Raw genomic sequence first — 19,104 nt, 5'->3', positions numbered from 1 at the left:
GCAGCTACTACCTCTTCAAGACAACAAAACTGTTCCAGCTTCTTCCAGAATCAACAAAATCTCTCCTGATCAGCCTGACTTAACATAATCAAGATTTTCTGAAGCCATAGCTTTGTTTCAATTTGAAGTAAACTCCTTACCAGCAGTGTTTGAAGTCACTTTAGAAAAAGTTTTTATTGTAATTTTCTGGTTAAATACTTAGGGATTGAATTACCAGAAAAGACCTTAACAGATCCTATCTTTTGGATTTAAGACAATTTGGAGGAGAAGCCTTGGAGAAAATAAGTTCTGTTAGGAAAAAAAGCACTGCTGAAAACAAAGCAAAGGTTGTCTGATCAAAGGGTGATTTGGGACAGGGTAAAATCAAGGTAATCTAAAAGCTGGCACTGTTAACTGCCTCTTCCTCTCCAGTGTCTTACCACACTTAGCCTGCAAACATGCGGAAGCCTCTCTCACCTGAAAACAAACAGAAATCCTTCCTCAGCCCTGAGTCCTGCCCCATCCTTCCTGACCTTATGACTTTCTCTTCTGAATGCAGCCGGAGTTCTTGAAAGAGCTGTCTACTAAGCCCCTCTCCCTTTACTCCCTGATCCACTGCGATCTGTCCTCTGTCCCACCCCAGCCCCAGACACAGATTCCACAGGGTAACCAATGTCTGTAGGATTGCCAGATCCAATTTTTCAAAGGGCTTTACTCTATGGCCACTGTTGACCATTCCCTTCTTGCTTACAACTTCTCTTGGCTTTAGCAATATTACTTTTCTGACCAAATATTTTCAATCATTGCTTAGTTTCCTCTTCTCAGACGTTTAGTTTTCAGACATTTACCCAAACATATACACCCTGAATGCTGGTATCCCACAGGCTCCACCCTGTGCTCTCCTCTTTTTTTCTTCTTTACATTCTCTCTGCACAACCTCATTTCCTCTAGACCCTTCTCCATCTTCTGATATTGTCCAAAAATATACATACTGTTAACTCCCAAATAGATACATACAGCCCAGAGGTCTTTCCCAAGTGCCGATTTTTGAGTCAGCCTATCCACTGGACAACCCGTCTAAGGCACATACAGTGTGTCTAAACCTAGGCTCACAATCTAACTCCCCAGCCAGGTGTAAGTACTCCTCCTCCACTTCCTTTTTCTGTCAGTGGCGCCACCATCCTTCCAGTCATCCAAGCTAGATGGATGTATATAAAATATAAATATATTATATTACTGGGCCCTCCTGATTCTGCCTTCCAAATCACGTTTCAAATATGTCTCTCCTTTTCTCCATTCCCACTGCTGAGTTAAATTCTCATCCTCTCTTATTTGAATCAGTGTAACAGCCTCTCAACTGTTCTTCCTACCTCCAATCTTTCCCATATCAATCTATTCCACATTTATCCACTCTATCTTCTAATTTTTATTTTTAGATATTACTTAAGTAATTCAGATTTCTAGAAAATTGGTAGACTGAGTTCATGTGGATTTGCCTGTGCTGTAAACAGAAAGAGCTATCGATACAGAAGTAGAAAGCATAATGAATTAAACAGGACATCATGAAAAAAGTGCAGATAGATTTGAAAACCAAATAAAAATTCTAGAAGTTAAAAATATAGTCACTGAGATTTAAAAAAACTCAGTGGACAAGTTAAACATCTAAAAAATAGGTGAGGAGAGAATTAAGTTCACTGGAAGTTCAGTGAGAAAATTTCCCAGAATGTACCACACAGATAAAACACTGGGAAATACAGAAGTCAAAAGACAAGGAGAATAGAAAGATAAGATCCAGGAGACATCCAACATGATTTCTAGGAGATGAGAGAGACTGGAGGAAGAGGCATCGTTTGAAGTGACAATAACCATACATTTTCCAAATTGAAAAAGTATAATGAATCCCAAGAAGAAATGAAAATAAATCTATACAAAGATACATCACAGCGAAATGACAGAACCCCAAGGACAAAGAAAATCTTAAAAGCAACCAGAGAGAAATCAGATTACCCCAAAGTAATGATAATTAGATTGACAGTGGACTTTGATGGCAAAAACAGAATGACAAAAGTAATGTAATGTTTTCAAAATGCTGACAGATACCTCACAATGTGAAATTCTATTTTTAGCTAGATAATCATACAACTGTGAAGGCAAAGATATTTTCAAAGATATCTATCATTTATGGACTCTTCATAAAAGAACTTTTAGAAGATTTATTTCAGTAAAGGGAAAATTGAATACAGTAAGTAGGATGCAAGAAGCAACAGTGAACAAAGATTTTTGTTAACTAAACATTTTGGTTAACTAAACACTGACTATAAAATTAATGACTACCAGGGAGATTCAAAACAAGGTAGAATTAACGATACTAGGCAACAACATGGAAGACAGGAGGGGAATGATGGAAGATAAAGGGCTGTAAGGTTTTTGTAGTGTAGGAAGGGAACAGGAAGGAATACATATGGAATATGTAACTTCTAAACCAGTAGAGGAAAAAAAAGAGAAATAAAACTAACAGAAAAGAAGAAAGAAAAGGCAAAAAAGACAAAAAAAAAGTTTCTTGTAAAAGAGTGCAACACATAAGAAGTAATGATCCTCTTCAACACCTCCAATACCACATCCCAACAGCAGCTTTCCAGACCTTCACCAAAGCATCTAAGGAGAGTAATCACATTTAAAGTGCAATGCTTACGTGTATCTTTACTCTTCATTGGCTGACTATAGGGTGAAATACAAACTACCTAGCAGACTATGCTAAATCCCTTTATGATTTAGTCTTGACAAACTATCTTAGCCTCATCTAGTCCCACAGCTACCCCGCAGATATTGTATTGTAATCCAAGCCGTGTGTGTGTGTGTGTGTGTGTGTGTGTCCTAAACACGGAATCTATTCTGATATCTGTTGCTATGTAAAGAATGCCCTTTTCCCCTCTTCTGTACTTGGGCAGGAAGACTTTTCCTGAAAAACAGCTTTTCTGTGACTTTTCCTTGACCTACATCCCACTGGGTAAGGTTATCATTCTGTATTTCCATGGTACTTTTGAATATATCTCTACAGGGCAAATTTCATAGTATTTTAATTCTTTAAATATACTTCTTCACCTTGAACTAATTCATCTCTGAATCCCTAGCACCTGTCACACAGCAGATATTTCATAAATGTCTATTGAAATAAAACATGAATAAAGAGAATTTCTAAACAAAATAGGTTACTGTCACTCAGCAATTTCCTTAATATCTGCTGCTATGTCTTACCTCCACAATACTCTTGGTTACAGTAGATCTTCCTCTTCGAAGTTCATTGGCTTCTCTTTCTACAAAACAGAGTGGTACTTTTCCTACAAGGACCAGAGAATCACTAGTGTCTGGAAATATAATTTCAAGGCCCAAATCTTCCAGATTTTTGTGGTAACACCTAAAGAGATAACCTCAAATGTCAAAGTATTACTTCATTCACATTTCAGTACTGGCTGCAAATACTTGATAGCTTTTCAAAAGCTGCCACAAGCTTTACAAGTTGTACTGTTTTTCTCACACTTGTGGTTATTTGTTTAGAATTTAATTATCAAATTTCCCTTTTGATTTAGAGTAACCTTCATTTGTCTTTTTTCTCTTTTCCATTGAGAGAATCAACTTGTTTCTAAGTCTTGTTCCTAAGTTTTTATTCTTCACTGAGGAACTGCTAACTTCTCCGTGTTGCTGGCACTGAAGAGAGTTTGGCACAAACAAAAGGGCTGAGAATGTTTTGAATCAGCATTAAAGCAGGGAGGTAATTAACAATCCCAGGAACTGAGAAGTCTGATTAACGGGATGTAAATAAATGGATCTGCCTCTAATATAAATTATGCCTCAGGGAAAAGGATTTTTCGGCAGTAGCATATTCGCAGACCTGAAACAAATTCAGAGACAATTTTCTCTTTTTCATTTCCAATAATTTATGCTGCCCCAAAGTGGGAAAACTTCCTATCTTGTGACTCACTATATGATTTGCTCCTTCCTTGTGGCCCAGTGTTTTACTTTCTTCCCAGTATGATTATGGTAATGAAAACTAAGAGTCTAGAATGCACCAAGGGAAAGCAGAATGGAAGCAATTACTGCAGTAACTTTGCTTTCAGAAACAACACAGTATAAACACTGACTGTTCCAAGAAACTGTAAGAGTATTCTAAGCCAACTGCTGGAAAACATTATCAGGGCAACTCTATCCTATATTCAACAGTTGTGATATACTAGGAAGAGCAACATTTGAAGTTGGAAGACCTGCATCTGAGTACCTGCTCCACTACTTAATAGTTGTTATGACCTTGAACAAGTCATGCAACCTCTTTTGGTCTCAGATACCTCATCTGAAAAAAGGAACAATAGTTATGCTTATACCTCATAGAATTGCTGTGAGAATTTACACTCACACACACTCTTGATACTAACCATAAAAGTCTCCTTTGTTCCTCTGTCACTGTTACCTCTAGCGGAGGACTTACAGTGGAAGACAGTAATTTTTTCCGGCCAGAGCCTTGTGGCTGTTGCTTCTCATAGGACTCTATTCGAGGAAAGATGAACAGGGTAAGAGTAGAAAGTGAAATTGTCAAAACTCAGACAAAAATGAAGCATGGTAAGAGGCACAGCCATGTTCACTGGAGTGCTTAGCAGTGTGTTCCATGTTGAATTTTATGCTTTGAATTTCCATTATTAAAGTCAAACTACTAAATGGCCACTCTGTTTATTCATTTTAGCAGTATTTTCCAAAATAAGAAATATGGCTTCAATCTTACATTCAAATGAACAACGCAATATTCCTGTAGCTAGTCAATAAATGTGGTTTTATAACAGGTGAATAATGTGGATCACTGGGGAGCTAAAATGGGTTTACTGCACAAATCCTGTGGCTCAAGGAGGCATCCCCATTCCTTCAGCAGGGTTTCCCAGTCTCTGAAGAAAATCAATTAGAACTACGGTCAAATGGTCCAGGGCCTCTAACAAGGAAGTTTTTTTTGACACCGTTTTTAACTGTATCTTTCCCAACAACTAGATCTTCATTTTATAAGGAAAGTGAACATGAAAGTATTACTACTGTCAGCCTCATCCATGAATATCTCCTTAGGACCTCACCTACCTCTTTGACAGTATTTTTCATTATTTGGCCCCAGGAGTAAAGATTTTCCTGGCATTGTACCACTTGGAGAGCACACTGCCATATGATGAGAAAAAAGGGTAGCTACATTAAAAAGTACTTTGGAAGGACACACAACAAATTAGTGATACTGGTTGCCTCTGGGGAGAGAAACTAGGTGAGATAATGGACAAGGGCAGAACAGAGACTTTATTATATTTATATTCCACTTGTACTTCTCAGGTGAACCTATTTGATTATATCACCTATTCTAAAACAAATTAAAAAAATATGTTGGACCTTCTGAGTTGCTATTGTTTTCTGCCTGATGACCTGCAAAGAAGGTATACAAAGATAAGATGGGCATATGAGGGTCTATCTTTGTGCCAGATGTTATAATAGAGTAGCCTAATATTAAGTATCTAATCCTAGGGGCTGGTGATAAATATATAGCAAGTCTGTCTAACCGTATAAGACCCACATGTTTGACTTCAAGTGAATGACTACATTCTTTCCCCTATAAAAGAAGTCAAACCAGAAGACTTCAGCTTAATTTTTTAAACATTTAATTCATCTTTCCTCACAAGTCACAGTTTGAAAAACTGTTTGAGGTATACTAATTCTGCTGTGCTGTCCCACATCTTTTTTAGTCCCATTCAGATCCTTACCAATAATAAGCTGCTCCAAACGGATACGCTCATGGGCAGCATGCTGATCTACCAGGACTAGCAGGTTACCACCTAGAAGATCAGCAAGGATTACCGGAGTGTCACATTCTCAGATCAAGATTCAAATAATCATATTGTATTGAGGGAGAAAAAGGTTAATTCAAACTATTTAACAACATGAACATGAGAGAAACATAAATACTGTAAGGTAATAATGATCTTTTATTTCCTGAAAAATATAAATGACATGGTAACTACAATAAATTGATCCCTGATAAAAAAGCTCTTCAGTTCATTTAAAAACAAGGTTAAAGCCCTAAATTCCTAATGTTTAAATACAGATTTTGCTTTATTAATTCAAGTTAGGTACAGTGAAGGATCATTAGACACATTACTGTAATCAGCTGACCCTGATTTTCAGGCCATTCTGGAACTCATGAAAAATGTGATTCTAGTACACTTTACATCAGAGATCAGCAAACATTTTCTGCTAAGGGCCAGATAGTAAATATTTTAGGATTTTTGGGACATATGGTTTCTATCACAATTATGCAACTATTCATTTGAAACAAAGCAGCCACAGGTAATATGTGAACATGGTAGCTGTGTTCCAATAAAACTTTATTTATGGTCACTGAAATATTAGTCTGGTATAATTTTAACGTGTCAAGAAATATTCTTTTTTTGCTTTTTTTCAACCATTTGAAAGTGTAAAAACCATTCTTATCTCTCTAGCTGTACAAAACCAGGTGATGGCTGGATTTGGGTACAGTCCATAGTTGGCCTTGCTTCAGACTCAGGTTTCTCAAACTTTGATGGGCTTACAAATCACCTTAGGATCTTATTAAAATGCAGATTGATTCATAGGTTAGAGGTGGGATACAAGACTTCTGCAATTCTAAAAAACTTCCGTGATGCTATTTACAGACCATGGTTTTGAGTAGCAAGGCTTTCGATTCCCAAGTGCAAGAGAGAAGGCAAAATGTTCTGACCCAAAAAGCCAAGCCTAAAGGGAAATCCCTTTCTTATTGACAGGATGACTGATTCTCAATTACATCAGTAATCTTTTTAGCTTATCATTTTATTACTTTTGGCCAAAGGGTTGAGGTTTATTGCTATTGGTTATATTGTGGAAAAAATGAATTTGATCAAAGTAGATAATGCCTGTTTTTCCTATTTCTACTAAAGATTAAAAAGTTTCTATGACACCAAATTCATGGCATGTCTTAAGGAAAAAAAGTAAGTTTTTCTGCAGCATGTTCAACCACAGGAATAGGCCCCAAAATGCTGAATTTTAAACTCCTTTGAGAATAGGAGGAGTTGCAGCTGATTGTGATGGATACTGAACATCCTGTATTGGGCAAAACAATGGAATAAATAAAAAACTGTGAGGGAGTAACTTCAAACGAGAGCCAGTGAGAATTACCAAGACTTGGGAACCCTAGGAAATCAATCCTACATCTGACTCTGGAGGAAGAGCTCATAGTCTACATAGTGTTCACCACATTTTTGATTCCTGGAATGAAGTAGAATATATGAAGGTCATTTACTTATGTCAGAAGCTATACTTTTATATTCCAACAAGCTATACTGTTCTATATTCAATAGAACAGAAGCTTCATAAGTGCAAGGATTTTTGTTTTACATTTCAGCATGTATAACTGTACCAGGCAAATAATAGGCATTCGATATTTACAGAAATGAATGAATCTTTATTCCACAGGGCATCAGAACTGAACTGTATTTTATTGTAGGTAGAAATATGCAATATAAAATGCTAATATATGGCATTAATTTCAGTATAATTTAAAACATGTCCATTTCAAAAATTTGTGCAAATATTAAAAGTGAATAATTTATAGGAATAGGTTGCTTTTGGTATTCATGAATTATAGTAAAAACACATTTTGATTTAGAAAAATGTATCTAAGAATTCTTTTGGGTGGTACCTAATCCAATGATAATATAGAATTTTAAGAGAAATTTAAATAGGTCCTTTTTGCTTCTTTGAACATCTGGAGATTCTGTGGTTATTAACCATCTCAGGTGCCAGTTAGAGATTTTAGTATTAAACACAAGAAACTCCAGGTAATCAAAATTTTAGAAAAAAATTGATTCATTTTTTAGAAACAGTAAAACTACTAGAATATGACTTTCACTTATTCCATATTTATGACAATTCTGAAAGGATTTTAATTTGCCTTTGATCTATTACATTTACTGAATATTTCTATAATATAAATAAGGTAAAAGGGAGTATTTTGAAATGCAAAGAGAATGAACTTCTTTCAAACTTTAGAAGCACTCACCTGCAGGTTATCTATCAGGAGTTAACATTTCCATTGGTGCTCAGGGTCTCAGCCCTTCAGGCCTTTTCTGGAATCTTACACTATTAAGCATTCCTTATAAAGGTGCTCAACAATCTCCCAATTTAAAAAAGTCTTCTTTCACTCACACCCTACTTTAGTCCCTGTGTTTCATTCATAGATTTCTCAGTCCCCTTGCATTCTCTGTCACCTGGTCCTGCAACATCATCCAGTCAGTTATGGAGGTAAGAAAACTAGAAGTCAATACCTTCCCCATATCCAATCCATCACCAAACCCTGTTGACCTTATCTCCTAAATATCTTTCCAGTGCATTTGCTTCTCTGGTCCACCCTGGTCCTAGCTAGCCATCATTTCTTAGACACTGCAATATCCTCCTAATATCCTTCATCCTAGATATTGCCACAGCCTCCTCTCTGTAGTTACTGGGATTCTACCCCCACACCCAACCATTCTCCCACTGCAATCAGAGTAGTATGTTCAAAATGCAAATACAATGTGACGTGTGCCACTGTGAAAACAAACAATAAAAAAAGAAAATGAAAAGCTTTCAGTATTTCTAATTGGTGCTGGGACAGAAAAAACTTTAACTGGCAGTTACGATCTGGCTACAGGCTTCTTCTCCAGCCTCCTCTAGCTCTCACTCCAGTTGTACTTGCCCTGCCTCCAAACTAAAGGAGAAGAAATCACAAATCGTGTATGTTAACTCCTGCCGCCAGGCATCCTCCTCCCTCCCTCTTACCAAGAAAACCTTCCTTGACCTCTCTGACTAAATTACATCTCCCAATACAGGTTCTTACAGCATCTGTTTCTCTCCTCCCTAACGCTAGAGTCAAAATGTTAATGTTTGTATAATTATCTGTTTCTCTTGCATGTATATGCTTTTCCACCATTGTATCCCTAGGGCCTAGTATTGTCCCTGGCATGCAAAAGGTACTCAATCAATATTTGATGAATGAGTTAACATTATTTACAAACTATTATCGTTTTATTAAAGCAGGTTACCAAGATATTGTATGTAACTCTTGGTAAACCTAGCAGAGTTCATTATATAAATTTTCTATTACTATAAAGGAAATACATGAAAACATTATTAAAAAGTAAAACAATTCAAATATTTTAAAGAGTAAAAGATGGAATTTCCCCTTTGACGACTCCTATTCTTGCTCCTGAGGTAACTACTATTAATAGTTCAACATGTTATATGTGTGTATGTATATAAAACTAAATGTACTTAAAACTGTTATTTCATAATAGTAATTTAGATTGGTTTTCCCAATTGGTTTTTATCTGTCCAAATCATTGCAACTGTATTATATATATTTAAAAAAAAACTTAAAAGGAGGCTACCAGAAGACCCACTGGTTATTTATCAAGGCTAAACTCCATTCTTACCTGCCTCACCATTCTTTTCAGTCTTGGTAGTCATTAAACAGGCAATAAACTTGTTATCCACTTGCTGGAGAACCTGCCATACATTCAAATAAGCAGTAAAACACTAAAAAAAAATTAATAAAGCCTTATGCAAAAAAGAGACAAAAATTTAGAGTTGTTTGCAATACACATTCATATCTAAGATTGAGGCAAGGTGCTGATGAACCTGAGGGAGTCATCAGGATGGGCAGGTAGTGACCAGAAAGCATCAAGGAAGGAGACCTCAAGGGAACACAGACAGAGGCATCTAAGAGGGATATGCTAACAAAACTTCAGAGTAGGCCTGAAATGTTCCCAACAGAATGACCAGGGACTTATTAATATGACCAGAATTGCTAACAAATAGGGCTGAAATGAATTTTGGAAATTTATGCAAAAACAAGGAAAACCAGCTGGGAGTAGATAGTCCTTTAAAGCCACTGGTGGCTTTAGACCTTGGTGGCTTCTCTCTGTCCAAGTACAGATAAGGTTCTCTGCACAGGCCCTCCCACCCCATCTATACCACTGCCCAAGGACTATTTCTGGATCAATTTCAGACTGCTCTGGTACAGCTCATTGCCAGATGAGGAGTTTACTTGGAGTTGCATAACCTCCTAATTTATTTCCATACTGAAAACAAAGAGACAAAGATAGCCTGAGAGGTATAGAGAGAAGGTAAACTAAAAAAGCAGAGAAGACAGGGGTCCCTCTTGTTAATGGAACTCCTCTATCTAGGGTCTCCTAAGCCATGTCATGTGTAGCCTCATACAGTAGAGGGTCATTTAAAAAGGGGCACTGTTGCACAGTTAAGGACAATGCCTCTGCAGTACTTGTTATTTATAAATCATTGTCACAAATCATAAAGTCAATACATAATCCCTGAAACTGTGAGCCTGAAATGCATAATTCATCCTCAAACCTGCTCACACTAGTAAGGACATTTTTTTCTTTGTAATTATAATAAGTCCTTTGCTTTTTCCTCTATGATAAAAGTTCCATTAAGATTTTAAAAAACACATGTGCCTTAACGAGGATGGTTGATATTACTAAATAAATCCAGTTTAAGAGAGTTAGGCTTAGGTCTTATGTATATTTTTATGAGATTTCAAAGTCAATCTGTTACCTGTACTGAATGAATCATTTCTTTGGTGAAACGATAAGGATACAAGATGTTGTGAATTTTAACTGCTAGGCTCTCGGCCTGGCCACTGCTTACATCAACAGCAACCTAGAAAGACCCAGCACAAACATCATATAAATTTTAATTTTTGTGTCTGCATAACTGTTTTGCCAAAATCTCAAAATGCTTTAAAAACATTTGTTTTCACAGAACCTACTAGAGGTGGGTTGAATTCGGGAACTTACAGAAATTCAAAAGGCTCTATGAACTGTTAGTCTTAATAATTTTTTTGTTTATAAACAAAATTACTGACAAAAACTGATTATTGTTTCAGAATAACAATTTGTCTATGCTCCAAGATCAAGTCCTTAAAGACATCTTAACTGAAGAATCAATAATCAAATGCTCATTTATTCTACACCCTCATTACAACACACAAGGTACATTCTGTGATAATCCATGAAGACAGAACATACACTCAGGTTCAATGATGAACTGTTCCTCCAGCACAGGATTCAATGCTTTGTCTAATCATAACAGTTTTTTTATTATCACCACCCTAAATACGTTGCCAAAGCTGTCAGTCAGGGTTTCTAAGAGTGGTAAAAACACAAACACATTCACTATTCACTGATGACACGTGTTTAATCCAAAATGTCTGAGTTCCCAAAATGCTATGAATCCAGATTCTTTCTTTCCACATTAAATATTAATTTCCATACATTATTTGGGAACAGTCATAAGTATACTTTCCATTCATAATTATAAATTAATATAGTTTTATACATATAGTCATATACAAAGTAATATAGTCATTCATGCCCATACCCAACATAAATGAAATTCAAATTTTTAAATAATAAGCAAAGAAAAACTGCAGCAGACCCACCTCTGGATAACGGGCAAATACTGGATTGTCCCATTCTGAGAACAAAGACTGAAGCGATTTGCTACCAGCAGCATCATCCACAGTATCTAGAGCAAGAAGAGACAGGTAAAACTGACATCAAGAGCCTCAAGGAGAAAGGTGAATGGCATCTCCTATTTGGTATGGTGTGGTGTGGCCTCAAGAGAAAAGTTCAGACACATTGTTCCAATATTCTACAAATGTTCCCAGTGTTAGCTTGATGTCTAAATTCTTTTGATCTGTTATTTTTTAAAAATTTTACTTTGATATTGTTAATGTACAATTAGTTGACATTATGGTTACTAGACTCCCCCTATTATCAAGCACCCAACATACCCCATTACAGTCACTGTCCATCAGTGTAGTAAGATGCTATAGAATCATTACTTGTGATCTGTTATTTTTTAAACTAGAGTTGATGACTCTGGCATTTTAGCCTTTTCTCCAAACTAGTTTCAAGAGATATTTCAGAATACAAGTCCAGAAAAAACTGGTTCAAAATTGTTCACTTCATTTAGGTAAAAATGTATCTTATCTATGTTTAGAAACAAAGGAAAATAACAAATAACAAGCATTTTTTAAGACTTTAACTTACATAAAGCTACTGCAATATGGAGTGCAACTCGACCTTTAAAAATAAGAACACTTTCTCAAACACAAGATACCACAGACTGTGCATAATTACCCAGTATTGACCTCAAGTCTGGAAAAGTAATTTCAGATCTAAATGCATGCACTGATTTAGTTAGTTCTGCTGTTTAACAGGACTGTGGGGAATTCCTGGTTGCAGTAAGGCACAGCTGGCACTGATCAAGCTTAATAATACAACTCTTGCTGTTTTTTTATTTTTAGTTTTTGAGTTCGGTGGTACAGTATGTACTAGGTGCCCAGCAATCTCTGTTACTGCTCCTACCTCTGTTATTCTGTCTCATCACAGTCCTCTCTTCCCGAGCTCTAGGAAGGAAAGGAAGAACAAGGTCGCTCCTAAAAGGATGGCACCTGTACTGAGATCCTAAATATGAAAAAGAAAAACCTAGATATTTGAATTCAAAATATAAACTATTAAAAAATTATTACATAAAATCTCTTTATGCAAAAATTGAATCCAGATATGTCAGACTAACCACTAGATTCATCTAAGTTAAAATATCCTGCTAACTTACATTAATGCTTAGTCCCATTATCCATCTATACCAGACAGAACAAGAACTTAAAACAGATCACTGATTCTCAACAGGGGTAATTTTGCATGGAGGACATTAGGCAGTATCTTGAGACGTCGCAGCTTGGGTGAGGGGTGCCACTGGCAGCTGGCAGACAGAGGCCATGGATTCTGCTACAAATCCTACAGTATGTAGGACAAACCCGACAACAACGAATTATCAAGTCCAAACTGTCACTGGTGCTCCAGCTGAAAAACCCTTAAACACACAGTGCTACTTGTCACTCTTCACTACTTGCTGTAACCTTCTCAAGTCCCCAGGTTTTGTCTCTTACACCCAATATATGTGCCTATTATAACATTTACCTCATCATATTATAATTATGTTTAGATAGCTGTCTTCCCTATGAGATTTTGAATTCCTGAAAGCAAAATCAGTTAACCTGTAACAAGGCAGTACCTAGCACCAGTGCGAACGAACAATCAAGAAATGAATGAATAAATGAATAGGTGGGTGAATGAAATGTTCTCAATTTAAACTTCGAAGTCCAGTAAGACCTGGCTCATATTGTCCCCTCCTCTCTGAAAGATGATCAGAATTGAGTTTTAGGAACAATGCTGAATTTGACAGTTTTTGAACAAGGGCAAAACATATTAAATTATTACTTCAAAAAGGGTACATGTATTGCACAGGAACTGGAGAGAAATTAATTCAAAATGATAAAATTAAAGTGTGAGGTGAAAAAAGGTAATAGGAAGGGCAGAGTCAAAGACATTTTAAAGAAAAAATTGCTAGAGCCTGGAGACTTGACACTACTCCCTGAAACTACCTCTAGATCCTCTCTGTATAGTTAAATTTACTTCTTAACAATTCATCTTAAGGTTTTATAAATGGTTCAACAATGTCCTAATGTCCTGCCATTTCAGAAAGGTAACACTGCATATGAACGGAGAGTGCTTAGAGCCCCAAATTCTTCATTTTTTGTTGTGAAACTCTGAGTTAATATGACCCTCAAAAGTTCACAAGGCTTAACCTTGTGTACATACTTATATTCCAAAAAAATTTATGGTCAAATCCTATTTTCTTAAAAAGAAAAGTCGCAAGAGTGCTGTACTGAGCCACATATTTTACTGGGAAAACGGAGGATGGATATGGGATCATTCTGGCCCTTTTACCTGAGAGCAACTTCCAGAAAAATACCACACTGGCATGGCAGGTGTCTTTAAAGACTAATTTCTAGGAGAACTGTGTTTAGGAGCGAGGGGAAAGTAAGACAAGGGAGCACTGGGGATCTTCTCAACTATTAATAGTACCATTTTCATTAACAGCTGTCTCACCCTCTCACATATACACACACCCACAGACACATGCATGTACACTTCCATTCTACATATCAGTCTTTTATTGTACTTCTGGTTTTAAACAGTATTAGGCCTAAAGAATTTTCATAATCCATAAAATACATGTTTTATAATTAAACTTAAAAATGTTCTATCTGCTGAGACAACCTTTCAGAACAATGATTATCTCACTCCTTGGACATTATCCCATTTTCGAAAGCACGTCATGCCAGTGAATAGTGAACACTATGTACTTACCATTCTCAAGTATAACATCCACAGCTACTGTTGTCAGGTCTTTAGTACAAGCAGCCCGAGTGTCCCCAGTAGGAGAAATGAATGTGCTAAGTCCAGTTATTTTGTTGATGTAAACCATTTTTCCCAGGGCCACATCAAAATGCTGCTGCCAAACCAGAGAAGACTCTTCATTTTCAGAACAAGTTCTTGCTGTTGATTCCTCACTCTGAAAACAAGATCCACTTTGGTGGGCTGCAGAATCTTCTACATGACTCGTTAGCATTCCACTGGGAGAATTAGGACTTTCTATCTGTCGTTCTGAGGCTATAAGAACATCTGAATTTTTAGTGATAGCTTTAGAATTATTATAGGATAATGCCAAAGGAGTTTCTGGTATCACAGGGTTCTCTGTTGTGTTGTCATTAGAGTATGTCTCACTATTTTTATTGAAGGAATTATCCTCTGTGACATGATCCAAGATTGGAATGACGCCACTCTCTGTTTTTTTATGCTCATTTTTAAATAACTCACAAGATTCTAGGATTAACGGACGGCACAAGTCACTGTCTTTCCTACCGGAATCTGAGTGTGGACATTCATTAAGATGACTCATCATTTCCATTGTTTGACAGTCTGTTTTGGAGTCTTTCATCCTGGATAATTTAGAGGCTAGAGATTCAGATGACAGCTCAACATCCAAAGGGTTTCTGTTAAAATGAGTTAGCTCCTTTATAGGACTTTCTCTTAAAAAAGGCATCTGTTGTTCCAAACAGTCTTCTTCCTCGGAGAATGGGAACTTCGAGTAGAGGATGTGACTGACTGACTGACAGCTACTATTTGAATCATTATGCTTCATAGTCGTGATATTACAAACATCAGAGGTGTCTACATGGTTCTTGTCTTTCCATGGGATGTCAGGTTCAATTTGAGGACTGAGATTGGTAGAGATTTCAAAATTACCTTCCTCTACTTCAGTATTCAGAGGACTTTTTATCTTTCCATATTGTCTTTTAAACTTCTCTAAAGATCCTAGTTGTGAACGTAAGCTTAGCTTCTTATGGGTTATGGGTTTGAAGGAACCAATCCACTCATCTGTTTTCTTACTACCATCGGCAACATATTTACACCAAGGGAAAGAAAAGGATGTGTTGGGTAATAAGCAACTTGTGTGTGATTTTATACTACCTTTCTGAAAAATATCAACCTTTTTATAAGTTGCTAGAGGTTTGTTCCCTAGCCCATAACTTACATTTGTTCTGCACAATTTTTTGTTAGGTAGTTGAACAAATTCTTTACTTAAAGTACTGGTTAAATCTTTGACCTCTGAAGTCTCAACTGAATGGGGTCTTCTATTTCCAAATGTTTCTTTGGTACTCACAGGCCCAGGATGAACACAATTTTTAAATAAGTATTCTCTTTCAGTTGACATAGTTTGCTCGTTTTGTACCACATGAGTTATAAAGCCAGTGGAACGTAATTTAACTTGCCCATAACTAAAAATGTTTGTTCTTCCACAATCACTAGGTTCTTTTTTTTTTCCCTCTGCCTCTTCATGAGCACCATGTACTCTCAGTGGTGTCTCAAAAGGCAGAGGTTGGCATCCCATTCCATAAGCACCTTTACATCCCTTGAATTGGTTCTGAATTCTATTATTTTTCAGGATGTTGGCAGGCATGCCATTACCAGTAGTACTTATTGTTATTTCTAGATCCTCACTCTCCTCAAAATGATACGATGTTTGAAAAGGGCTTGCAAACATTTCTGAACTGGCTCCACATGGATTTTCTGAAGAGGTAAGTTCCAAGAGAGATTTTTTATGTTTTTCATTTTCTCTGGATTCTGATGTCTCAGCTGTCTCTTTTTCTAAGGTCCTTGATTCTGAGCAAGAGTTATCTTTGTTTTGTAAAGACAACTCTGTCATTTTACTATGGCTTGGGCCATCTGATTCATCAATGTACAAAAATGAATCACTTGTCTTTGGTCTGATAGCTTCTGAATCTCTAGAATTTTGTGTGTTTACATTTCTTATGGTAGCTTTTCTTTTTACAGCTTTTGATTGCAAATTAAACATTTCATAGGAATCCAAAATATTGTTACATGCTTCCTGGAAACTGACCTGGTCACCCTTCCTGTCAGAGGACACATGGTTCTGAAGAGTAGCATTAAATAAATTAAAATCATTATCTTCACTAAATTCTTTAATGTCCTCACCTGATAATTCCACAAATAATTTTTCTTTCTTTAAAAACATTTTCACTCCTTCCTGAATGCAAACCAAGAGAGTATCCCAGTTCTGAAACTCAATCAGAGTCTTTGCTGGCTCCATGCACACATCATACTCACAGAATTGGCACTGCATATTGATTACATATATCCCATAGAGTTCTGGGTTAGACCGATGCCGAGGACTTGAGTTCATCTGCCTATTGGCAGAGCCACTCTTTGGCTTGCATATAATACTTTCTTTCCTTAATAAAAAATCAATGAGTTTATGCAACTTTGTCCTTAAAATTAGTCTTTTGTTCACGAACAAAAATTGCATATTCTTATTGTAATGTGCTTCAGAGCTGATAAAACCACTAAGCTCAAACACCTTATACTTAAAATTTATTTCTCTCAATTTTTGGGACTTACCCAGTCCATACATTTGACAAAATCGGGAACATATGTCTTTGGTTTTAGGAAGTTGAAGAACCATGGAACCGGAAACATCGTTTCTCAAAGAGAAAGAAATGGAAGGGTGCATGAGTGAGAGAGCTTCTATCCTTTGCCTGACCTTCTCAAACTCCAGTCTAGGGTCCATGCATTTCCTCCTTACAGGTAACTGATAAAATAGGTTATACACTGTAACTGTTGTCCCGGCACTTGGTCTACTCGAGTCAGCTTCACAAGCTTTCAGGGCATTTCCGTTCTGAAAGAGTTTCACAAAAGTTTTCATTGTCCTGTTTTTCTTGGATGAAATTTCCACAGCACTGGCCATGTTAGCTATACTTGCCAAGGCCTCCCCGCGGAAACCATAAAACCTTGGGTTCTCCAAGTCTTGTACAGAGTTGCATTTACTAGTGAAATAACGATTTCCCACCTTGTCTACATCATCACTTCCCATCCCGAATCCATTGTCTATCACTTGAACTTGGAAGGTTTCCATATTCACCCTGACAGCCACACATTTTGCTTCAGCATCAATACTATTGAGGACAAGTTCCTCAACACACTGGCCTAAAGAGCACACAGACAAACCAGAACGCAATTTGGCTTGTACTTCAACTGACAAGCACTTGATCATGGCAGGCAGAAAGGTGGTGAGAATGCCAGGGACTGGTTTCCTTCTCTGACTGGAAATAATTGCCTATGGAGGAAAAAAAAAACACACACACGCGCTATCAAAGCTTCAGAGTTATGTAGCATTATCCGTTTCTCTCAAGCAGTATAAATAATAGATAAATTAATCTATTAATTAATTTCAGTATAAATTTCAGATAAATTAAATCTCTTATTAAACCACATTTTAAAACAAAACAAATTCCTGATCTCTAGGCAGATTGCATGGCTTATGTTTCTCTGCAACCAATTTAATATCCAAGGCAGCATTCATAATTTCATAATTTTCACTGCTCCTTTCTAAATCCCACATGCCCTAAAGTGAAATCATTATCACACTTGAAGCTGACCCATAAATGCACTGTTCAAAATTCCAATCACTTCAAAAAAACAGATGCCTAAATTCAGCTAAGAAACATTAGCTAGAAATTATTCATGAAAAAAAGGTTCAAGCTAGTTTCATAACATTTATACATTACAGAATAACCATGACTTTTAGAAAAACTCATAATGAAGTGTTAAGGCTGGTTAAATAGGAAATTAAAAAAATCAAATTGCTCTATAAAGAAGAGATGCCAGAGATTATTACTGGTTAAATGCCCCAGGAAAGAGAGACTGGGAATGGGGTAGGATAAGGTGAGAAAATGCATTATAAGCCTTTCTGTATTACTTGATATTAAATCTTAATGTATTACTTTTTAAAAAAGTTTTCAGAAGTTTCATATTAATATTGTTTTGGTCTTTAGCGATGGCTACAAAATACCGTGGCAATAAAAGTGATGGTCAGGGGCTGTCAGAACTTGATTTTAAGTCTTCTTAGAGATTAAAAAAATTAAGATTATAGTGAAGTTATTAAATGAGTTATAATCTCCTCCCTTCTTCATAGGTGAGAGCGCATGGGCGGGACTGCCCCGCAGGTGGGAAGGTTAGTTTTTCAGACCCGGGAAAATCAGAGCTACAAAAGCTGATCTGATGATTTTTAAGATTCGAACTTGTCAGCCGGCAGCAAATGAGTGGTAAACGTTTAGTAACTATTCCGAGTGTTACCCAACTCAACGATTTCCTGATTACATCTCCAGTCTTTCCAGGGCCTCCCTCAGCTTTAGTGGGGCGGAGACGCTGCCACGGTCCCCCAGGCTCAGGCTCCACCCCGTTCCCTCCCGCAACTTGCGCACTAAACGCCCACCGGCCGGCCCTGATTTAGGCCACCGCGCCGGAGGAAGGCCCGGAGGCCTGCTGGGGCCCTTGCGCAGCCGGGCCCGAAAACTACCCCGAAGCGGTGGTCACGGCCCCTCTGCTGTTAGGACAGCTCCCGGAATCATCCTTTCGTTGCGTGCTTTCCCCCAAGTCACCTCGAGTCGCGCTTTACCAGCTCCCGGATACCAACCGCCTCGGAACGCCGGCCGCGCGCACGCCGGTACTCGAGGTTTATGCACGCGCGAGTCGCGAGCATGCGCTTCTGAGAGTCCCCAAGAACGGACTTTCGTCTTAACCTCCCAATGGGCATGCGCACCAGGTGTTA

General features: G+C 37.3%; 1 protein-coding gene across 17 annotated transcripts in view; it reads right to left on the bottom strand.

The window, feature by feature from the left end:
• MLH3 (mutL homolog 3) overlaps window positions 1-19,104 on the bottom strand; it is a 24,309-nt gene extending 5,205 nt beyond the window's left edge. The window contains exons 1-10 of one of the 17 annotated variants that reach the window (XM_037026183.2): window positions 18,935-19,065; window positions 17,534-17,610; window positions 14,283-16,978; window positions 12,435-12,533; window positions 11,504-11,589; window positions 10,618-10,722; window positions 9,477-9,579; window positions 5,757-5,828; window positions 4,407-4,518; window positions 3,235-3,394 (exon numbers count right to left, since the gene is read on the bottom strand). In XM_037026183.2, coding sequence (XP_036882078.2) covers window positions 3,235-3,394; window positions 4,407-4,518; window positions 5,757-5,828; window positions 9,477-9,579; window positions 10,618-10,722; window positions 11,504-11,589; window positions 12,435-12,533; window positions 14,283-16,978; window positions 17,534-17,547 — 3,447 coding nt within the window. In that variant the 5' untranslated portion in view covers window positions 17,548-17,610; window positions 18,935-19,065. Of the gene's footprint in view, window positions 1-3,234; window positions 3,395-4,406; window positions 4,519-5,756; window positions 5,829-9,476; window positions 9,580-10,617; window positions 10,723-11,503; window positions 11,590-12,116; window positions 12,150-12,434; window positions 12,534-14,282; window positions 17,611-18,934 lie in introns of all 17 variants that reach the window. The other 16 variants (XM_037026528.2, XR_001853603.3, XM_037026422.2 and 13 more) reach the window with 16 other exon arrangements.

The sequence above is a fragment of the Manis javanica genome, chromosome 8 (genome assembly GCF_040802235.1).
Source record: "Manis javanica isolate MJ-LG chromosome 8, MJ_LKY, whole genome shotgun sequence".
NCBI classification, from domain to species: domain Eukaryota; kingdom Metazoa; phylum Chordata; class Mammalia; order Pholidota; family Manidae; genus Manis; species Manis javanica.
This window is presented reverse-complemented; position numbering and strand designations above follow the sequence as displayed.